At 37.6% G+C, this 23,609-nt stretch overlaps 1 protein-coding gene across 7 annotated transcripts in view; it reads right to left on the reverse strand.

Annotated features, from left to right (window-relative positions):
• The window catches only part of UBE3D (ubiquitin protein ligase E3D), a 155,745-nt gene that overhangs the window by 94,515 nt on the left and 37,621 nt on the right, over nucleotides 1-23,609 (reverse strand). For 6 of the 7 annotated variants that reach the window (XR_010413683.1, XM_045867163.3, XM_045867162.3 and 3 more), the window contains exons 6-8: nucleotides 20,561-20,630; nucleotides 19,461-19,569; nucleotides 16,040-16,203 (exon numbers count right to left, since the gene is read on the reverse strand). Coding sequence is in view for 6 of the 7 variants with exons in the window: in XM_045867163.3 (XP_045723119.2) it covers nucleotides 16,040-16,203; nucleotides 19,461-19,569; nucleotides 20,561-20,630 (343 nt within the window). In the remaining variant the exon portion in view is untranslated. Of the gene's footprint in view, nucleotides 1-13,987; nucleotides 14,048-16,039; nucleotides 16,204-19,460; nucleotides 19,570-20,560; nucleotides 20,631-23,609 lie in introns of all 7 variants that reach the window. The other variant, XM_054505449.2, reaches the window with a different exon arrangement.

Raw genomic sequence — 23,609 nt, forward strand, 5'->3', positions numbered from 1 at the left:
TGGGAGGGTACTATAATATATGATGAGAAAAAGGAAAAGATACACAAAATATAACACACAAAACATTTCTATAGACACTCCTGGGGCATTTATATACATATGTCTATGTTGAGATAAAGAGTGGTTACAAGGGTGACTTCTAGAGGGGAAACTGGAAATCGAGGTGGCCAAGGGGATTTGAGCTTTATTCCATGACGTTGAAGTTATTTTTGAGGAGAATGCCTTTATCATTTACCCGGGGAATTATGAGTGATTAATTTTTTTAAGGTAAGGAGATCATTTTCCTCTAACACAGTAGAGAAAATGGCTAGAGTAAGGTTTTTGGGAGTTGCTATGATGCAGTGATGCAGTAGGCGTCCCCTGGAGACTGGCAGTACTGCAGGAGGCCCTGGGCCTGAAGCCCTTAAGTCCCTGAGACAAGCACTTACTCTCACAGATGTTACAATAGCAGCCAGCCTTAACAATGGAGAGACCAATGACGTAATGTTCAATGTATCTTGTTTCCAATAGAGGCGTAAGTACCTGGAGGGCTCATGCAGCCATCTGGATTAAAAAAAAAAAAAAATTCCCAAGTGCTACTGAAACTGACTTCTTCCCTCTACTCAGTTGACCTTAGAATCCAAGGTTCATTTTTCACTCTCAATTACTAGAATAAAAGCAGAACCAACCAGGACCATTGCAGTTGCTTTAGATGACAAATGTCAAACTGAAATTCTGGCAGATATGGAAGATTAAGCACCTTTTCTTTGATACTCATTATCCCACATTAAGCCAATAAGTTTCCTTATAAAGTGGGATTACAAAATCATATGAACAAACAATCTTGAAGAAAATTTAACTCAGAGCATATATTTAAATAAGTGCTTAGAGCTCCATTTAAAGTACTACAGTTTTCCTTAATATATTTAAAAGAGGTCATTTCCCATCAGTAATCCGATATTTTTAAAACAACATTTGAGAAGCTTTAGCTACACAATTAAAAGTAAATGTCTCCTCTACTACAGCTACATTTCAGTAGCTGAGAAGCCAAGGCCCTTTTCCAACTCTCAGTCTTCATTCTAACAGGCAACACAGATTCTGTAGTCCATCATTTTAATAACACAAAAACAACACAATACCCTTTGCATCGAGACAATAAAGCTTGAACCTTGCTGACCCCAACCATGTTTTCTCTGTGCTGATACTGAGGTCAGTGATACAGTGGAACAAGTCACACTCTAAATTCACAACCACAAACCTCAACGGGCAATGAACGACACCTACCAATCCCACACATCTCTAGTCATCTCACTCACCTCCTCTCCAAATGACCATTTGAATCTTCTCCATTCTCATCAAACTTCCAACTGTCCACTACACCCACCCCTTTTCCTCTTATGCCTCTTCCCCCATCACTCCTACTTAATAGATAAAATAGAAGCCATCACAGGCCAAGACTCTCACTGTCCCCAAACCTAGTATGCAAATCTGTTCCATCCACTCCAATTCTGTTCTTCCCTCCTGTTACAGAAAGGGAATTATCCCTGTTCCTAAGGCTAGTTGTTACACCTCAGCTGAAGATACCAGCCCTTCCTGTCCTGTCAGAATCAACCACCACTTCTTTCTCATGTGTAATAAACCTCTTCCTCTCAACAGGATCCTTGTTGTTGGCTTTTAAATAGGCTCAAGAGGGTCTAACCTACCTGCCTAACTTCGGTCAGCTCCCCATCCCCTTCCTATCGCTCCTTCCCTTCAGAGCCAAACTTCTTCAAACAGTTGTCCACACTTGTCTCTGTCACATCCCCTGCCACTCACTGCTCACCCATTCCAATCCAGCTCCCAGTGCTGTCACCTGACAAAACAGTCCCTGCTAAGGTCACTGATGGCTGTGTCAGTCTAAATCCAATACACGTTTTACATTCAACATCTGATCTGACTTCTCAGCAACATCTGACCTCTTCCTCCTTCTTCAAGTACTTTGTTCTTCCCTCAGCTTCTATGAAACAGCACTCTGTTGCTTTCCTCCTACCTCTCCTGCTGCTCCTATAGCTCCTTTCTAGGCTCACCCTCCTTTTTCTGGCCCATAAAAGTGGGCAGTTCTTTACAGCTCAGTCCTTCCATCCTCTCTTCCTAAACAATCCCACCCATCCTTGGCTTCAATTATGACCCCTATGAAGATGACTCACAAATTTAAAAACACAGCTCAAACCTTTCATCTGAACTCCAGGTCTATATATTAACTTTTTATTTGCTATTTCCTCTTGGATGACTCAAATAGTAACTCAAACTCAACACGTATAAAACCTCATGATCTTCTCCCAAAACTTGATCTTCTTCCAATGTTATCTATCCCAATAAATAGTGGTTTGGTTACAAAATCCAATCAATCACAAACACTGCAATATTACTATAGTATCTCTCAAATCTATCTCAACTGCCATCATCCACTATAGTCATTTCTCTTGGGCTTCTGCAATAGCCTCCTATCTGATCTACCATATTCAACTGTTCCTTGGTTGGCAGCCAGAATAATCTTTCTGAAGCATACATTAAACCATCTCACCCTTCTCTCTGGACAAAACATTCAATAGATTCTTATTGTTTTTAGGATAAACACAAAGACAAGCTCTTTAAAATGCCTCTAAGATCCTGAGTTGGTCTGGCTCCTCCTACCCTGTCCCCGTATCTCACTCTCTCCAGTGTAGCCACCTTGGTCTTCTTCCCATCTCTTGCCCTCACTATGTTCTCTCCCACCACAGGTCCTTTTGTACTGCTTTCTTATGGGCAAGCCCAGAGCCTCTTCACATAGTTGGCTTGTTCTCATCTTTCAGACAGCAGTCAAGCATCAGTTCTTCCTGGAATCCTATCCTAACCTGGCTGGTCTCCCTATGATTTGCTCTCTTAGCATTATATAGCTCTTTTTCATAGCACTGATCATTTATTTGTCTTTCCCACTAGACTCTACTAAGGCCTATGATGCAAGGCATCAGATCTCTTTAGCTCAATTTTCTATTTCCAGTACCTAGCACTGTAGTATGAATTTAGTATCTGTTGAATGAATGAATAAATGACCATCTTTAACACCTGATGTTGAAAAATGGGTTCTTGAAATTCTGTCTCTCCTGTCTGGTACCACTGTAAATGCCTTCTTCCCTTTACATCTAAATTACCTAAAAGAGCCCTGAAAGATGAATCCCTAGGTCTAGCTGCTCTCTGATTCACCCTATTGTGTAAAGCTGACAGGATGCTGGGGCAACATCTTTTTACAGGCAATCAAAATGGTAATAAGAAAGGGGACCAAGTGGGAAAAAAGAGACTGTGCACAAGGAAAAAGAAGCTTGAAACCATTCCATTTGAGGCTATTAAGCTTGGAGAAGAGAAAATCTAGGACTGAATGTCAGATTATCTGAATATTAGTTGTCATATTCAAGAATCAACAGACTGATTTTTGGTAGCTCTGGATCAGAGTTTCTGAGAAATAGATCTCAGCTCAATAAGAGGAAGACCATTCAGTCAATTAGAACTATTTCAATGTTTTCAGTCTTGTTAAGTAGGGACTTTGCCATGACCCAGTGAATTCAAGTCCAGTCTGGTGAAATGCACAGCACAGAGAACAGTGGTTCTCAAACATTTTTGTATCAGCTCTGGAACCCTTTCTTCAAACAAAAGCTTTTGATGAGACCCTCAGAGACCACACAGATAAACGAGAGCATCTCTACGGGCAGATAATTGCCACCCTCCACTTCCCACTCAGTCCCTTGCGAGCCACCTGCCACTGCATTGGCAGCAGCCTATTGGAGCTCCCTACATGAAAACATGCATGCTTTCAGGGCACTGGGGTGGCTCAGTCAGCTGAGTGTCTGCCTTTGGCTCAGGTCATGATCTCAGGGTCCTGAGATCAGGCCCCGCATCGGGCTCCCTGCTGAACAAGAAGCCTGCTTCTCCCTCTCTCTCCCTCTACCCCTTCCCCCTGCTTGTGCACTTTCTCTCTCTCTCAAAAAATAAAGTCTTAAAAAAAAAATAGGGTGCCTGGGTGGCTCAGTTGGTTAAGCGACTGCCTTCGGCTCAGGTCATGATCCTGGAGTCCCAGGACTGAGTGCCGCATCAGGCTCCCTGCTCAGCAGGGAGTCTACTTCTCCCTCTGACCCTCCCCCCTCTCATGTGCTCTCTCTCTCTCATTCTCTCAAATAAATAAATAAAATCTTTAAAAAAATAAAGAAAGAAAAGAAAAAACATGCATGCTTTCCCTGCCCAGCCCTCTGCAACTTTTACTGGGGTAGGGGTGGAGTGCAGGAACCTACTTCTTAACTCTTTTCCATTTTCTTTGATTCAGCTAATGAATATGATTTTCTATGAAAACCCTTTTAGCATGTATGTAGATTTTGCTCTTTTCAAAGAATTTTTCTTTGTACATGTTGCCTTTACTATAAACTCCTTTATGGCAATAATCTTTGGTTTCCTGCTCTGGAATCACATATAATACCAAGTATAGTAGGAGGTAATAAAAAAAGAGGAAAGAAAAACCCAACCCTTCTAACGTGAAAAGTGAAGACAACTACTTCAGGTTGGCCTCATAAAAATATCTAACACATGATTAGAAAACACAGGAAAGTGAAGTAACAATTTCATACACACATTCTCCTTCCTGCTTTAGCCAATCCCAGTTCCCTCACCCTTTCTACTCTCACAGTTCATGATTATACTTATCTCACATTCTTGCATCAAAAGAGGGAAACCAGATTCTTTACAGAAAGCGATTCCAAGAGATGAATTGCTTTCCACAGGTAAAACCTGCTTTGACTAGCATCTCGAGGGAAAAACCTCACTTTTATTATATGTCACTGTCTTATTTCCTATTATTTTCCTTAATGATTATAAATTCATAGATAAGAATTCCAAATAAAATAAATTTGAATTTAGGCCACTGTACATATACAGTGTAATTTTTTCAATTACAAATTAAGGAAGCATGTGCTCAACTTGCTTTATAATGAAGAACAATTTCTAGATGGGTATGTCTAGGTGATAATATGGTAGTAGCAGACAAATGTGTGAAAAGTACTTTCCGAAGAAGCATTTCTTTTCCCAGAATTTGGTAACTTTCCTATATTTTTAGATTAATTTCCTTTCAATGGATTCCTGTTCTAAGAAGTTAAGGCACTGACTTCTGAAAAAAATCACATTTGTATCCTTAAATTCTGATCTAGAAGATCAGATATGAACATACTATAAATCATAAGTTTCCACTGCTGATGTTACATATTAAGATGCATAAATATTTACTGAATATAGTATAGTAAGCAGTATATTTTGGGGAGTAATCAAAATGCTGACACATTCTAAACTACCAAAGGAATTGTTCTTGAGGAAGAATATACATTTATAGTGACATTTTCAGATCTCCTAAAATTTTATGGTGAAGGACTACATGATATAATGAAAAAGAAGTGAATTTGGAATCAGGAAAACCTGGCTCAAATTCTGGCTCTATCACCAACTAACAAAGTGACTAACTATTTCTCTGACTAAGCTTCAGTTTCCTCACTTATAAAATACAAGACTTGGACACTCATACCTGAAGTCTAAGTTAATCCTATTCTGCAAAAGGAATGCCCCTAATTAAAGTACACTGACAATGTCAGCCTGTGACTTCTATGTGGGGACATAGAAGGCTCTTTAAATGGTTTAATAAAGTGCTCTTTAGGGGTTAGTGACACTTACAAATTCATTCATTGTTTGCTCGTTCATTCTAGCACAGTAGTCACACTATCCAAATGAATTCATGTGAAGTGTTCTAGTAAGTTATATAATTATAAAATAACAGGTCTTAGATATTCTGCTGGATATAAAATTAGCATAAATTAACATTTGGTATATGTTTTCATCAATCAAAAAGGACAAATTCCTCTAAATCTCCTCAAAATCACCTAATTTTATCTTAGGCAATGACAGTGCCTGACACATCAGGTAGGGCACCTCAATTAAGCAAACTTTAGCAATGATTTTATGAATATGCAGGCAACAAAGTAAAAATAAATAAAACTGCATTAAACTTAAAAGATTCTGCGCATCACAAGACACAATCAACAGATGCAATCAAAAAACGCAATCTATGGAATGAGAAAAAATATTTGCAGGTCATGTCTAATAAAGAGTTAACATCAGAATATATTAACTCCTACAACTCAACAACAACAAAAAACCAGACCAAATAACCTGATTTAAAAATGGGCAAAGAACTCTAGAAAACAGTATGGAGGTTCCTCAAAAAGTTAAAAATAGAGCTACTACCTTACAATCCAGCAACTGCACTATTAGGTACATACCCCAAAGATACAAATGTAGTGATCCAAAGGGGCACCTGCACCGCAATGTTTATAGCACCAGTGTCCACAATCGCCAAAATATGGAAAGATGTCCATCGACAGATGAATGGATATAGAAGATGTGGTATATATATACACATACAATGAAATACTACTCAGCCATCAAAAAAAAAAATATGAAATCTTGCCATTTGCAATGATGTGGATGGAACTAGAGGGTGCTAAGCGAAATAAGTCAATCAGAGAAAGACAATTATCACATGATTTCACTCAGGTGTGGAATTTAAGAAACAAAATAGAGAAGCAAAGATTCGGGAAGGGAGGGAAAAATAAAACAAGATGGAATTAGGAGGGAGACAAACCATAAGAGACTTGTAATCATAGGAAACAAACAGGCTTGCTGGAGGGGGGTCGGGGGGAGGGATGTGGTAATGGGATGATGGACATTAAGGAGGGCACATCATGTAATGAGCACTGGGTGTTATAAGAGACTGATGAATCACTGAACTCCACCTCTGAAACTAAAAATACACTATATGTTAATTGAATTTAAATAAAAAAATTTTTAATTTAAAAAAAAACGGGCAAAGAACTTGAACAGACATTTCTCCAAAGAAGATATACAAATGGCCAACAAGTATATGAAAGATGCTCACTATCACTCATCAGAGAAATGCAAATCAAAACCACAGTAAGATACCACCGCACACCCATTAGGATGGCTACTATTAAAAAAATAGAAAATAGGAGCACCTGGCTGGCTCAGTCTGTGGAACATGCAAATCTTAATCTTGCAGTTGTGAGTTTGAGCCCCACATTAGACATAGAGATTACTCAAAAATAAAATCCTTAAGGGGCGCCTGAGTGGTTCAGTCGGTTAAGCATCTAACTTCAGCTCAGGTCATGATCTCAGGGTCCTGGGATCAAGTCCCCTATCAGGCACTGTGCTCAGCGGGGAGTCTGCTTCTCCCTCTTCCTCTGCCTTTCCCCCTCCCCCTGCTCATGCGCTCTCTTTCTCCCATAAATAAGTAAATGAAATCTTTAAAAAAAAAAAACTAAAATAAAATCCTTTAAAAAAACAGAAAATGGTAAGTGTTGGTGAGAATGTAGAGAAATTAGAACAACTCTTAGTGGGAATGTAAAATGCTGCAACTACCATGGAAAACAGTATGGAGGTTCCTCAAAAAATTAAAAATACAACTACCATTTGATCCAGTAATCACACTTCTGGGTATATATCCAGAAGAACTGAAAGCAGGATCTCAGAGAGATATTTGCATGCCCAAGTTCAAAGCAACACTATTCATAATACACAAGAAGCAACCCAAATATCCACTTAGGGATGAATGGATAAACAAAAAGTGTTATTTACACACACATACACACACACACACAATGGAATAGGATTCAGCCTTAAAAAGAGAGGTGATCTTCTTTTTTTTTTTTTTTTAAAGATTTATTTATTTGAGAGAGCGAGAATGAGAGAGAGAGAGAGAGCATGAGAGGGGGAGGGTTAGAGGGAGAAGCAGGCTCCTTGCTGAGCAGGGAGCCCGATGCGGGACTCGATCCCAGGACTCCAGGATCATGACCTGAGCCGAAGGCAGTGGCTTAACCAACTGAGCCACCCAGGCGCCCGAGAGGCGATCTTCTTACATGCTACAACATAGATGAACAATCCTAAGGACATTATGCTGAGTGAAATAAGCCAGTTAAAAAAAGACAAATATTCCATGATTCCACTTATATGAAGTATCTAAAGTAGTCAGTGTTATGAACTGAATTGTGTTCCCCAAAAATTCTTATGTTGAATATGAACAGTTAGGGCTCTAATCTCCAAAGTTACTGTATTTGGAGACAGGGCCTTTCAAAAAGTACTTAGTTAAATAAGGTCATTAAGAATGGGGCTCTAGGGGCGCCTGGGTGGCTCAGTCGTTAAGCGTCTGCCTTCAGCTCAGGTCATGATCCCAGGGTCCTGGGATGGAGCCCCGCATCGGGCTCCCTGCTCCACGGGGAAGCCTGCTTCTCCTCTCCCACTCCTCCTGCTTGTGTTCCCTCTCTCGCTGTCTCTCTCTCTGTCAAATAAATAAATAAAATCTTTAAAAAAAAAAAAAAAAGAATGGGGCTCTAATCAGATAGAACTGCTGTCCTCATCAGAAGAGGAAGAGAATCAAGATCTTCTCCTTGTCTCTACCCCTTCTCCATCTAACTCTCTCTTTGCTCTACAAAAAGAAGGGGACATGTGAGGATACAGGGACATGGCGGCTGTCTGTAAGCCAGGAAGAGAGGCCTCACCAGAAACCAATCTTGATGGCACCTTGATCCTGGACTTCCAAACTCCAGAACTTTTAAGAAAATAAGTTTCTGGTTTTTAAGTCATCCAGTCTTTGGCATTTTGTTATGAGAGGCCTGGCAGACTAATACAGTCAAGTTCATAAAAACAGAAAATAGAATGGTGGTTACCAGGGGCTGGGAGAAGGGGGAAAAGGTATACAGTTTCAGTTGCAGAATATAAAAGTTCTGGAGAACTCTTTCACAACATATATGTGAATATACTTAACATCACTGAACTGTATACTTAAAAATGGTTAAGATGGTAAATTTTATACCATGTGGTTTTTACCTGATTAAATAAAATAAGCAGAATTTCAATTTTCCTGCTGAAATAATGAAGAAAAAAAGATTTAAAAATACTACTTCACAGGGGCGCCTGGGTGGCTCAGCTGGTTAAGTGACGGCCTTCGGCTCAGATCATGATCCTGGAGTCCCGGGATCCAGTCCCACATCGGGCTTCCTGCTCAGCAGGGAGTCTACTTCTCCCTCTGACCCTCCCTGCCCTCATGTGCGCTCTCTCTCTCTCTCATTCTCGCTCTCTCAAATAAATAAAATCTTTTAAAAAAAATACTATTTCACAAATAAAAACAACTACCAGTATTATTTTATGCATATGAAATGTATACGGGTATGATTTATGTGTTTCTACTTCATTAGAAAAAGCAATAATGGGGGTGCCTGGGTAGCACAGTCGGTGAAGCATCTGACTCTTGGTTTCGGCTCAGGTCCTGATCTCAGGGTCATGAGATCAAGCCCCAAGTCAGAGCGCAGAGCCCACTTAAGTTTCTCTCTCTCTCTCCCTCTGCCCCTCCCTGCTGTACTCACTTGCCCGTGCTTTCTCTCTCTTAAAAATAAATAAATCTTTTTTTAAAAAAAAAAAGCAGTAATGATGACTATCTTAAGACAAAACAATACTTCTTTTTTAGAAACAGTATTTACCAATATAGAGCCAACAAAGAAAAACCTAGTTAGTTTGCTAAATATAATCCCTAAATTCACTAAAACTAAGGGTGATATAGCATATCATCATTTCCTCCCTCCATATATTTTGCCAGAAAATGCTTCTACTAATTGTGGAACACAGAACAGTCCTCAGTTCAAATTCTCCAGATTTTTTAATCACATATTTTATCTTTTGAAAAGCTACTACCAGTACTACCAGTACTCAGACTCATTTAACTTAAACAATGAAGAGAATTCAATTCAGCTTTTTTAAAAAGCCACTTATTGGGGCGCCTGGGTGGCTCAGTCCTTAAGCATCTGCCTTCAGCTCAGGTCATGATCCCAGGGTCCTGGAATCGAGCCCCGCATCGGGCTCCCTGCTCGGCGGGAAACCTGCTTCTCCCTCTCCCACTCCCCCTGCTTGTGTTCCCTCTCTCGGTCTCTCTCTGTCAAATAAGTAAATAAAATCTTTAAAAAAAAAAAACAACACTTATTTACACTTAGTGATTACATTCCTGTAAGTTCTTTTCTCTTAAATACATAAGAACAAAGGACTTGAAACCTATAAAATTCTTCATCATTATTTATTACAAATAAATCTATTTTTCATGTTTCCTTAAGAGAAAATGAGAGAAGTATAACAATAAACATTATATTTGTACTTATCCTCTTTACTCTAAGTTAACATGTGGGATTACAGAGGTTCATTGAGCTCATGCTGCAGTAAAATTTCTCTTATTTGCTGGCCTAAATAAAATTTCAAGAACATTGTGGGTTGTGACACCCAGAGAGAAAGGCAGACACAGCCGGATTTCAGGAGACAGACCAGGACAGGGTTTTTCAACTTCGGCACTACTGGCATTTGGGCTGGATAATTCTTTGTTATAGAGACTCTCTGAGGCATTGTAGGATATTTAAGAGTATCCCAGGCTTTACCTACTAGATTCCAGCAGCCCCCAAAGTCGTGACAACCAAAAATGACCCAGACATTGCCCATGTCCCCTAAGGGGCAAAATTACCCCGGTCTAGAGACTATGAGGCCATGGGTGAACTGACTGAATTAGCACAATTAAACTGCAGACATGAACTTAGGGTCCAAAGCTACAAAGTTAACATTTAGGATCTAAATTCTGATATGCAAACTGAACAAATAAGTTGTAGGATAACTGTGGCCAGGGGGTAGAGGGATAAAAAAAACAATAGACTTCAAAATATTAAGAGACATGTGTGCCTATTGCTAGAAAGAAAGAACATTCTAAATATATTACCTGCCACTTTTTGTGTGTGTGCTCAAGGAACTAAAACCAGTTACATTTGCTATTTTCCTCTTTTAGACTGCCATCTGGCAATCCACACTTCCACTAAAAAAAAATAAAATAAAATAAAATTGCAGCCGATTGGACTAAAATAGTTAATGTACCACCCCACGTGCCAACTATATGCCAGGGAGTCTACAGTTTACTCAGTAATGCCCCCAAAGAAAGAAACTAATGTCTCTTAAAAGACAATGTCCTTAAAGACAAAAGCAAATAACTCGCAGGATGCTTACCCAATTTATGAAGTTCGTTACTACCTTTGGGGGATACAGAGTCAACCAGTAGTAGGAGAAAAAGCAAAACAAAAGATGATATACAACAGGTAAACTGAACTCATCAAACTCATTTATTATGTCCCCAAGACATGACATACAAAATTAAAAAAAAAAAAGTCTACTAATCAAATACAGCAGAACACAACTGACTATAGTCATTCTATTTCCAGCGTCACAGGGATTTGTTAGGAATGAGTGAAATGAGACAGTACACTAAATCCTTGTCACTCTCCTCAAGAGAGGCAGTGTAAAGATCCTTCACAATAATGAATATAAGTTCACCACTGTAACTGAATCTACCAATTCCCTTTCCTTAGCACCCAAAAGCTGTCAAAAGACAAACTGGCCCATCCAAACTGGTATATCCTTTGAGTTCTCTTTCACAAATCCATAAAGGCAGACTATGGGAACAAGAACCTACAGTCACCAATAGATGAACAGTAACGATCAAATATAAAGATGAGCAGAAAACTATGAACCATTCATTTAACAAATGTTTTGTCAAATGTGACCATAAATTGTATGTATTAAACACTTCTCCAAGAACTCATCTAGAGGCGCTTGGGTGGCTCAGTCGGTTGAACGTCTGCCTTCAGCTCAGGTCATGATCCCAGGGTCCTGGGGTTGAGCCTGCATCGGGCTCCCTGCTCAAAGGGGAGCCTGCTTCTCCCTCTGCCACTTCCCCTGTTTGTGTTCTCTTTCTCTCAAATACATACATTTAAAAAAAAAAAAAAATCTTAAAAAAAAAAAAAACCTCATCTAGATGTAGTAATGAGCAAGATAGACAAGGTCCTGATTCACTGGAGTATACATCCAAGCACAAGAATTCTAGTGGAAGCATTAAACGTTTGGGGAAAGCAACACCATGAAACAAAGTATCAATCACAAAGAATCTTCTCAAAGAGAAGAGAGTTAACACCCAAAGAAAAGAGTTAATAGAGAAAACAGAAGACTTGAAGTACCACTATTATTCTCAGATATTGAGAGAATACTTCATTTGTAAGATAAGAACAGATGTGACATGAGAAAATTCTGAATAAACACTAACACTTAGATATATCTGTATGAAATCTTAGAAAAACAAAGATAAAGAAAAATCCTATAGGTTTTCAGAGAGATATCATATAAGAGATTATCAGGTATTCAAGGACTGACTACAGTTCAACTTTAAAAGAACTATGAAAGGGCATATTTCATCAAAGCAAACAATGAAACAAAGACTATGAAGTGAAAAACAAACAGCAAAAAAATACATACTATAATACTATTTATAAATATTTTAAAAACATCAAATTTTTTCATGGAAGTAGACATACAATAAAAATATAAAGACATTTATGGCTGTGATACATGAGTGTAAGAGGTAAGCAAATGGGGTAGGGCTTCTTTAAGAAAGAACCACTATCAGGAGAATCATAAATGATCTCAACATAGAGGAAAGTGCATGAGACAGGGAAAGAAAGAAGAAATGCGAAACGTTACTAAGAGTCTTTTCTTGTTCTGGTGAAGAGTATAGGTACTAGTCAAATCTAGAAACTGATAATAAAAAAAAGAAGTTTAAGTACATATATTACAAGTTTCAGGTTAACCACTAAAATCATCTTGAAATAGATATTTTTTTTACTCCCAAATCATCAAGAAATGATAGAGAAGACAACCAATGTAAAAGACAGTAAACTAAGTTCAACTATATTAATAATCACAGTTAGTGTGGATTAAATTCACTTTTAAAATAGACTGTCATATTGGAGTTTGTTTTCTTCTAATTCACCTGTTTTTTGTTTATTTGTTTTTTAATGGACCATTTATATTTGCTTTATTCCAACACCCCAATAAGTACCTATATCTTTGGCTAATTCTTCTTCTTTTTTTTTTTTTTGCCACTCATAAGGTGTTTTTTTTTTAATTTAAATTCAATTAATTAACATATAAGGTATTATTGGTTTTAGGGGTGCAGGCCTGTGATTCATCAGTCTTATATAATATCCAGTGCTCATTACATCACATGCCCTCCTTAATATCCATCACCCAGTTACCCTATCCCCCTACCCCCTCCTCTCCAGCAACCCTCAGTTTGTTTCCTAAGATTAAGAGTCTCTTATGGTTTGTCTTCCTCTCTGGTTTCATCTTGTTTCATTTTTTCCTCTCTTCCCCTATGATCCTCTGCCTTGTTTCTTAAATTCCACATATCAGTGAGATCATATAATAATTGTCTTTCTCTGAATTCACCTGGTTTTTTTTCTTTTAATTTATTTTAAGTAGGCTGCACACAATGTAGGGCTTGAACTCACGACCCTAAGATCAAGAGTTGCATGATCTACCAACTGAGCCAGCCAGGTACCCCAGTCATAATGAAGTTTTAAAATATCCACCTACAGAGTTTATAAGGTACATGTTAGCAAGACATATATCTAAGATAAAATAACACAGGACAGCTGTAAAGAAAGAAATGGAGAAACATTCCCTTTCTCCATGGGGGTTACATTTCAAGACCCCCCAATGGATGCCTGAAACCCTAGATAGTACCCAGCCCTATATATATTATGCTTTTCCCTATCCATACATACCTATGATAAAGTTTAATTTATAAATCAGGCATGGTAAGAGATTAACTAATAATAAAATAGAAAAATTACAATGATATACTGTAATAAAAGCTATGTAAATGTGGTCTCTTTCTCTCTCTCAAAATATCTTCTTGTACTGAACTCACCCTTTTTATGATGGTGATGATGTGAAATGACAAAATGCCTATGTGTTGAGATGAAGTGAGGCAAGTGATGGAGACACCGTGAACTTGCATTAGGCTATGACTGACCTTCTGACCATACGTCAGGAAGAGGATCATCTGCTTGTGGATGCAAGTGACCACAGGTGACTGAAACCACAGAACATGAAACTGCATGTAAGAGGGGACTACTGTATAACAAATTAGCAATTAAAAAAAAAAAAAAAGGAAAGTAAATATAACAATATTAACATCAGGCAGATTGGAATTAAAGGGAAATAGCATCAAATGGAAGAAGAGCAAAATCTCTCATGGATAAAATATGTAATTAGGCAAAGTGTCATGGCACAAACATTTATGTACCTAAAAACACAGCTTCAAAATATATAATGCAAAAGCCGATATAAAAATCAGAACAAAAAAACTTTTCTATATTTAACACACCCTTCTCAAAAATGCACATTTCAAAGGAATAAAAAATGTGAAAAGATTTTAATAAGCTTCACTTTATAAGTCTAAGTACACACACACACAAACACACACAAGTAAACAGAGGATACAAGCAACCAACAGCTTAAAACTTGACTATGTATTAGGCCACACACACACCAAAGTCCCCAAAGCATCAAAGCATAAGCCATATTCTCTGATCATACCTCAAAACAACACAAGGGTAGTCATCTGAGCTGTTTCATTTAGACTGGCATTAAATGGGCAAAAATCTAAATGGGAGTTTGGGTGAGGCTTCAGGGAAGTGGAATTTATAGAAACTTCAGGTAGGAGTATATATAAACTGGCAATGCTTTTTTACGAAGTAATTTGATATTATCTATCAAAATTTTAAATGTCATACCTTTGCCACAGCAATTCTACTTCTAGAAATCCCTCATAAGAAAAGTACACATAATTACAAACCAAATTTGTGTAACAACACACAGCACAATGCTAATTACAGAAGGAAAACAGTAATAACCCAAGTATCTATCAACAGAAAAACAGTTAAATTATTTATAGTACATCCATTTCATAAAATGCCAAGCACTGATGTGGAAAGAATCTCCAAGACTCTGCAGTGTTGCCTTTTTTTTTTTAAGTGTAAAAAAATACACCTGTATCATTCAAATCATGTTAAGATGAAAAATAAATAGAAAAAGGAGTTGAAGAATAGACAACACACTTTTACTTCCAGAGAGGGACATGGCGGAGAATTTTCATATTTTACTTTATGTATGTCTCAACTGTTTGAATATTTTATGATTTATACTGCTTGTATGATCCAAAAAAGAAAAGAGCGATTTTTCAAAATTTCTTATTTACTTCCCCGAAAAAGACTGGGATCTTTCTGTTCTTATTACAAATTTGATCAAACTCATTGGAGAGTACAAGACAAGTCTAAACTTCCAACCGTTCCCTCTGCCAGAAACACTGTTCTCTCAGATAAGGCTCACTCCTTTTCTTCCTTCAAGTTTTCCAGTTAAATATCATCTTATCTGAGAAAACTTCCTTGACTTTTTAATATAAAATGACGACCTCCTACACCTGTCCTACTACTCCCCAACTACTTTGCCTTGCTTTATATTTCACTAAAGTAATTTCTAAACCTGTGCCTTAGTGTCCCTGTCTCTAAAATGAGGGTGATAATAGTACTACCCTACAGGGTTGATGTTAGGCTTAAATGAGCCAGAAGGCCTCCGATGAGTGCCTGGCTCTTAGTAGGAGCCACATCAGTCCATGATTTTATGACTCTTTTGCTGATGGTCTGCCTTCCCCCTGTTACAATGACAAGCCTGGGAAAAAAGGGCTGTGTTTTGTTCACCTTTGCATCCTGAATGCCTGGGAAGTGCTTATCAGTAAATATTCATAGCTGTTGATGCCTGATTTAGTACTGCAGCCATATGCACAGACAGCTGAGATTATAAGAAAAAGACCAATTATTTTCAGTAAAAGCAAGCTTTCTGCACATTAGCATGAATCATCTGTAATAATTCAATCTACTTTAAAGCATAATATTTAGCAGTATGACTCCTAGAAGCTTCAAACAGGGAAGTGGTATGGTACCATTTAATTCATTAATTTCTCAACACCAAATGGCAAAAGAAACTAAAACATACTGTGGAATGAGAAAACAAAAGCACAACTTACTTTTCATTCCTGTTTTTGATGCATGGCTGGTAGAGGACCTTGACAGCATTCCAGGCAGAACTGGAATCTGCCTTCAGGGTATCTTCCAACAAGGGGAATTTTTTGATACTCTTGGAACTTCCCAAAGATTCAATCACCAAGCTGTCTGAGTTTAAAAGCCACAGCTAAAGATACGGAGAGAAAAGTCCAAGTATAAGGATATTATCATCACCCTATCCGTATCTCATACCACCACTAAAAAACACACAAACAAAACTATAAAAATACCAAAAAAAAAAAAAAAGACAGAAGAAACCTGTATATAATTTTTAAGTATGATAAGTCTTTCAAAGTGTAACATCTGGTAGAGCCGCTGAGGTCATAAAGTTAAAAAAAAAAAAAAGACAACCAACTAGGAAAAAATAGTTAATATGTAGACAACAAAGTTATTATCTGTAATATATAGAGCTCCCAGGAATCAATAAGGGGGCAAAAACAGCCCAAAAGAAATAAAGGCAAAGAATATGAACAGAATTGGGCGCCTGGGTGGCTCAGTCGTTAAGCGTCTGCCTTCAGCTCAGGTCATGATCCCAGGGTCCTGGGATCAAGTCCCACATTGGGTTCCCTGCTCGGCAGGAAGCCTGCTTCTCCCTCTCCCACTCCCCCTGCTTGTGTTCCTGCTCTCGCTCTCTCTCTCTCTGTCAAATAAATAAATAAAATCTTAAAAAAAAAAAAAAAGAATATGAACAGAATTAACAGAAGAAATAAGTGATAAACATGTAAAAATGTTAATATAATAAGGAAATGTAAAAATCATGTGCCACCCTTTTTCACGTATCAGATTGGCAAGTACAAAACGATGGTAACAGGGACACCTGGGTGGCTCAGTCTGTTAAGCATCTGCCTTCAGCTCAGGTCATGATCCCAGGGTCCTGGGACTGAGTTCTGCATCGGGCTCCCTGCTCAGTGGGGAACCTGCTTCTCCCTCTGCCTGCCGCTCCCCGTTTGTGCACTCTCTCTCTCTCTCTGACAAATAAATAAAATCTTAAAAAAAATTTTTTTTTTAAAGATAATAGCATCCAGCTCAGTAGAGGGGGCTGGACTGCTGGTGGAAGAGGGTTTCGGGATTTGGATGCACGCTATCCACTGAGGGGCTCAGCTGGAGTCTGGCTTCAGCCTCATCCCATGGGGAGCTCTGACACAAGAATGGCACCTACAGAGTCTGTCCCACCTCGAGACAGGAGGCCCCTGCTTTCTGTCCCCCAGGGTCAAATCACTGGCAGTAGACTGACCAGGACAAGGGTGGGGAAGAGGTAACTTTCCGAACAAGGTGGCACCTGTCATGTAAGGGCGTGTCTCTGGAGATGAGGCAGCTGTGTGCCATTAGCAGCCCACACGTCTCAGCAGCTGGGAACTGGGTGCACCAGCCTGAGTAAGGAGGATCTGGGTAGGGCACCAAGAATGTCTCACTATATGGGATAAGTGAGTACAAGTTTTCTGGCGGGTGATAATTATCAGTTTAAAAAACACAACTTCTAATAGTGTCTTAGATTAGAAAGGTCTATTTCCAAAGAAGTACTAAAATACACACGCAAAGATTATTTTCATCGCAGCACTGTCTTTAACAGCCACACTGGAATTCTAGTCACTCAAGACCCTGGTCTATATTTAAACTCACAGGAAACAATCCTTATGATACACTGTTGAGTGAAGTAAACATGATGAAGAAAAATGCTCGTCATGTGACTTGAGTATGTTTCACGAACAGAAAAGCAGAATGTGAGCGTATGAACACAGAGTTGTATATAGAGAGGGAGAAGATGCTGAAGTGCACATACCACACTGTTAGTAATGTTTACCTTCAAATACTGTGATATAGCAAGACAAGGAGTGAAGACAAGATGGGGGAATACTACTTCTTTAACATTCTTCCTGTTGTCTGAATGTTTCAAGAATGTATTACTTTTACAACAAAGTTTTTTTGAATTTATTTTTTTAAAGATTTTATTTATTTATTTGACAGAGAGAGCACGAGGGAGAGCACATGCAGGGTGCGGGGAAGAGGGAGAAACAGGCCCAATGCAGGGCTTGATCCCAGGACCCTGGGATCACGGCCTGAGCCGAAGGTAGATGCTTAACTGACTGAGCCACCCAGGTACCCCCGAACTTAAATATATATTAGCAGTAAGTTTTAGGTTTTCAGGTGTTTCCTATTCCTGAGTTTTAACTTGAAAAACCTTACAGTAAAAGAAAATTAAAACTAATTTCAGACTATGACTATGAGGCACACTCAGTATTAACTTCAGTCAACAAGTATGTTAGCTTTGGTAGAAATGATCTGGAATCAGAGAAGCATGGGGTCCCCATAATGGATGGCCAGCTACAAAGCCGCACTTAACAACAACCATAACTCTCTCCCTCCTTCTAGCTACCATGTTTTAGATGCAGGGGGACGATTCTGCTAACGGCAGGGCCTCTTATCCAAAACTTGCCACTACTTCTCAGACATCAGTGTGTTAAAATCAGGATCTCGAAGAGGTATCTGTGCCCCCATGTTCACTATAGCACTATTTACGATAGCTAAGATGCAGAAACAATCTAAATGTCCATCAAGAGATGAATGCATAAAGCAGATGTGGTGCATACATATATGGAATATTATTTTTTTAAAAAAGAAGGAAACCTTGTAATATGCAACAATGCAGATGAACTTTGAGGACAGTATGCCAAGTGAAATAAGCCAGACACGGAAGGACAGTACTGCCTGATGCCACTTCCATAAGGAATATAAAATAGTCTAATTCATAGAAGCAGGAAGTAGAATGGTAGCTGCCAGGGGCTAGAGGAGGGAGAAATGGGGAGTTGCTCACTAAAGAGCATAGAGTTTTAGTTAGGCAAGATGAGTAAGTTCTAGAGATCTCCAAGTAATACTGTGCCTATAATTAACAATATTGTTATCGTGCACTTAAAAATCTAAAAAAAAAAAAAAGTCTATGAAGAGGGTAGGTCTCACGTTAAGCATTCTCACCACATACACACATACACAAAAACAGGAGCAACAGGACATATTTTAAACAGAAGAGTATCAAAAGGGAAAAATAGGGAAAAATCAATAGGGGAAAAAAGTGAAAGAAACAGAATTAAGTTACAGTGACCAAGAAAAGCCTATTAACAACTTGGAGTGAAAATTTTTATTTTGTGGTGTGAGCAGGAATCAGGTTTTATTTTTCTCTATATCCCTAGTACCTAGCACAGAGGCACTTGATCTTTTATTATTAAATTAAGAGAGTTTGATGTGGGAATTAAACTGATATTATGAATTCAATTTTTGATCATTTATTTTCTAGACCTGAGAATTAAAGAAAAGAGAATGGCAAGACTAAAGAATTTCTGAGACCCTGGATTACCAAGCTACAGAAAGCTGGGAGAAGTCACTTCTTACCAAGATGTACACTTTGCCATCATGACCTTGAATAGTGAATCTAAAAGTGCTTCTAGCAGAGGAGAGTTCCACCAGGCACTGGGCGATAACATTCTGTACAAACTGAGACCTGTTTGAACAGAAATCAATTTTCACAATGTGCCTTTCATAATAACTCTAACTGGCAAGAGGAGCCAAAAATACCCACAGGGTACCTAAAAGGCAGAGGTGTGTGCAGCCAGACTTTTCTATATGCTACCCATTCCTTCACAGACTGTGCTAATGTGGATTTTAATATATTTTAATGTATTTGTGTTTGCTCCAGTCTTCTTATAACCTATTCTCCAATCCTTAACACACTTCCCACCCCAAACCTAACTATTCCTCTTGACTGAATAAAAAAATACTGTATTAGTCAAGTCAATATTCCATTTGTGCTGTAGCACATTAAACAGTAAGTTAAAAAAGAAGGTGAGATATTTCCTCCCAAACATTAGACAGTATTAAATACAATGTCTTCCACTTGCATCCCCTCAAAGAGTCAGAGCTGAGGCACAGAATCAAAGTATTTACAGAAGGACAAATTTTAAGGTTATATTCAGATTGCCATACTTTTTAGATATCCATAAATAAACTGAAAGACATACTATAGTTAACTTCTGTTTGCAAACTAAAAAGATTCAAAGAGAAAACGCTAACGGATGTAGTGGCTAAGTAACTTTTTTTTTTTTAAACACAGGAGTCATTTGAAAACTGACTCATGTTTCAAATTTTAAATGTCAAATTAATTCCAGAAATAATTATTCAAAAACCTATTGATGATTAAGTTATAAGACCTTGATTATATGACAAATAGAAGCACAAAAAACTTTCAGATTTAGAAGATTTATATCATGAGCACATTTATTTATGCCACTATGTAATAAACAAACCATAAATGAATCCTCGAGTCTTTTATATGTGTGGTTTGGTTCAACTGTCTAAAAGCCTTTTTCGAAGGTTTTTATTTTTCTTTTCCAAATAAAGAAAGGTATAAATAAAAATGAATTCCCAAATAATCAATTGTACCTATCATTCTCCACATTTGAAATTACAGAATAAATTTAATTTGCTGTTTGTACCTTGGTATGATGGAAAAATTTCTTTCAGACGGCTGAATAATTATCTCTGTTATATAAAACTTGGTGGTTTCTAGAAACAAAAATAAGAAAACTTAAAATCTCCTTGTTGCACTAACATTTTTATGGTGGGCATGTTGGTCCTAATTATAACATCCCAACTAAATATTTCATACACATATGGTAAAATTCACATTCAGTAAAAATTTTCCCAAAATGACTTAGTGTAAGACACCAATACATTGATGACTACAAGGAGAGCATCCTGAGACTTGGGAGGGCCTGGTGTTTTAGAAGACATGCCCCAGGTGAATATTGGCACAACACTCTGTTCACACGCATGAAAGGTTAGAAAAATCAGCCACATTACAGCCACAGCCCACTTATGTAGAAACTAGTCATTTGATTTCCCCATTTCTATAGTCTTAAACCTAGGAGTCACTGGAAAAGGCTTTTGAATCACGGTGTCCCAAAGCCCATGCAAAGACGCTGTAAACCTCTTATTAGTATTTCCCAGAATCTCACCGAGTCTATTAATGTACAATTCCCAACAAATCTGGTTATCTAATTACTTAGTTTACAGAAACATTTAAACAGTAAACTAAGTATCTTACAGAAATGAATATAAACATAACCATTCTGAATTTTTTAAGAAATCCATGAAAAACGTTTCTTTTCACTAGTAATGAAGGAAATACAAATTAAAAGGAGATATTCTTTAGCATCAAATAAATATTTGTGAATGACAAAATGCAGCAATGAAGAAGATATGGAGAAATGGGTATACTTGTTCACATATTGCTATCAGAACTGCAAATGACACATTTCTGGAAAGCCACTTGATGAAGACCTTAAAAATATTCTGATGCCAATCATTAAACACCTAAGAATTTATCTCAACGAAATATTCATGTCTATAAAAATTTATCTATAAATATGCTCATATTAATTAAACTGAAAACAAATTGTCTAAAAATTGAGAATGGTTGGGCTAAACAATTATACATTTAGGCAAGAGAATTCCATGCAATAATTAAGAATGGTGTGCTGAACAATTCTGAATTAAGATGGAAAGTTTTTCTCAGTACATTTTCTGAGAATGTTTTCAATTGCTCAACACACAAAAAAAGGCAGAAAAAATCAATAGTTTAACAGAGTATTACATATCTAGAGCCATGATGATGAAGTTATCTATTTCTCCTTTAAGTTCAATTTTTCATTTTACTATTTTGAAATCATGTTACTAGATGCAGAATTGAACCTTTTAACATTATGAAGTGATCCTTTTTATCCCAGCTGCTGTTAAACTATAATTTGATTCTACTATTTTAATCCTACAAGGTATTACTACTGCTTTATGCAGTTAGCATCCACTTAATATTCTTCCACGTATTTACCACTGTCTTTACCAATCCTTCTTAAGCTTAGACCCTCTATCTGGGATCATTTTCTTCTATTCTCTACAGGTAGAATTCTATTCTTCCACAAGTATAATTTCTTTTAATAAAAAACCAAACCACTAGAAATGAATTATTCTAGTTTTTGTCAGAAAATATCTTTGTCTTGATTCTTTCATATAGAACATTTTCACCATATAAAATCCTAGGTTAAGTTTTTAACCTTTGTGCTCATTGACACTATCAATCCATTGTCTTCAAACTTCCATTATTATTGCTCCTTTGAAAGTGATCTGTCATTTTTCTTCAATTGTTTTTAGGATTTTCTGGTTTTTGTTTGTTTTGCAGTATCATTCTGTATGTTTCGCTATAAACTTATTTATCTTACTTGGGTCTCATTTAATTAGAATTCATTGAACCTCCTCAATCTGTTGCTTACTGTTTTCCATCACTTTTGTAAAATTCTTAGCAATTGTCTCTTCAAATATTGCCATGCTCCCTTATATTTCTTCTCCTTCTAGAAGTCTGACTAAACATATGTTAGAGTATGGAGGTTCTTCAAAAAGTTAAAAATAGAACTACCCTATGATTCAGCAATTGCACTACTAGGTATTTACCCAAAGAATAAAAAAAAATACTAATTCAAAGTGATACGTGCACACTGATGTTTATAGCAGCATTATCAACAGTAGCCAAATTATGGAAAGAGCCCAAATGTCCATTGACTGATGAATGGTGGTGTGTATATATACATACACACAACACACATACACACACACACTGGACTATTACTCAGCCATAAAAAGAATGAAATCTTGCCATTCACAACAATGTGGATGGAGCTAAGTAAGTCAGACAAAAACAAATACCGTATGATTTCACTCATATGTAAATTTAAGTAACAAAACAAATGGGGGCGCCTGGGTGGCTCAGTCAGTTAAGCATCAGACTCTTGATTTTGGCTCAGGTCATGATCTCAGGGTTGTGAGATCAAGCCCTGAATCTGACTCGGTGCTGGGTGTGGAGCCTGCTTAAGATTCTCTTCCTCTCCCTCTACCCTTCCCCACCCCCACCCCACTCTCTCTCTCTCTTAAAAAAAAAAATCATAGAAGGAAAAAAGAGAGGAAAAACAAGAAATAGACTCTTAACTACAGAGAACAAACTGATGGTTATCAGGGGGAGGTGGGTGGGGGGATGGGTTAAATAGGTGATGGGGATTATGGAGTACACTTATTGAATGAGCACCAGGTGTTGTGATGTAAGTGCTGAATCACTAAACTGTACACTTGAAACTAGTATTACAGTATTATGTTAAGTGGAATTCAAATAAAAACTAAAAAAACAAAAAGCATATGTTAGATCTTCTCGGTGTATGTTTTATGTCTCTCTCCTATGTTTTTTGCCTTCTTGTCTCTCTGTGCTAGATTACAGATATTTCTTCTCATCTATCTTCTATTCATTAATTCTTTCTCCAAGTTGTACCTAATCTGCCATTAAATCATCCATTAAATTCTAAATTTCCGTTACATATTTTTTAGAAATTCTATTGTTGATCTTTTCCAAATATGCTTGCTCTTGTTTCCTTTGCCTTTTGATACCTTCAAACCTGTCTCTCATATTGTTCAATAGACAAAAGCACGATTGTTCTAGTTTAC

This window comes from Mirounga angustirostris, unplaced genomic scaffold (assembly GCF_029215605.1).
Source record: "Mirounga angustirostris isolate CCGP_5_RB_7025 unplaced genomic scaffold, mMirAng1.0.hap1 SCAF_8, whole genome shotgun sequence".
Taxonomy (NCBI): Eukaryota; Metazoa; Chordata; class Mammalia; order Carnivora; family Phocidae; genus Mirounga; species Mirounga angustirostris.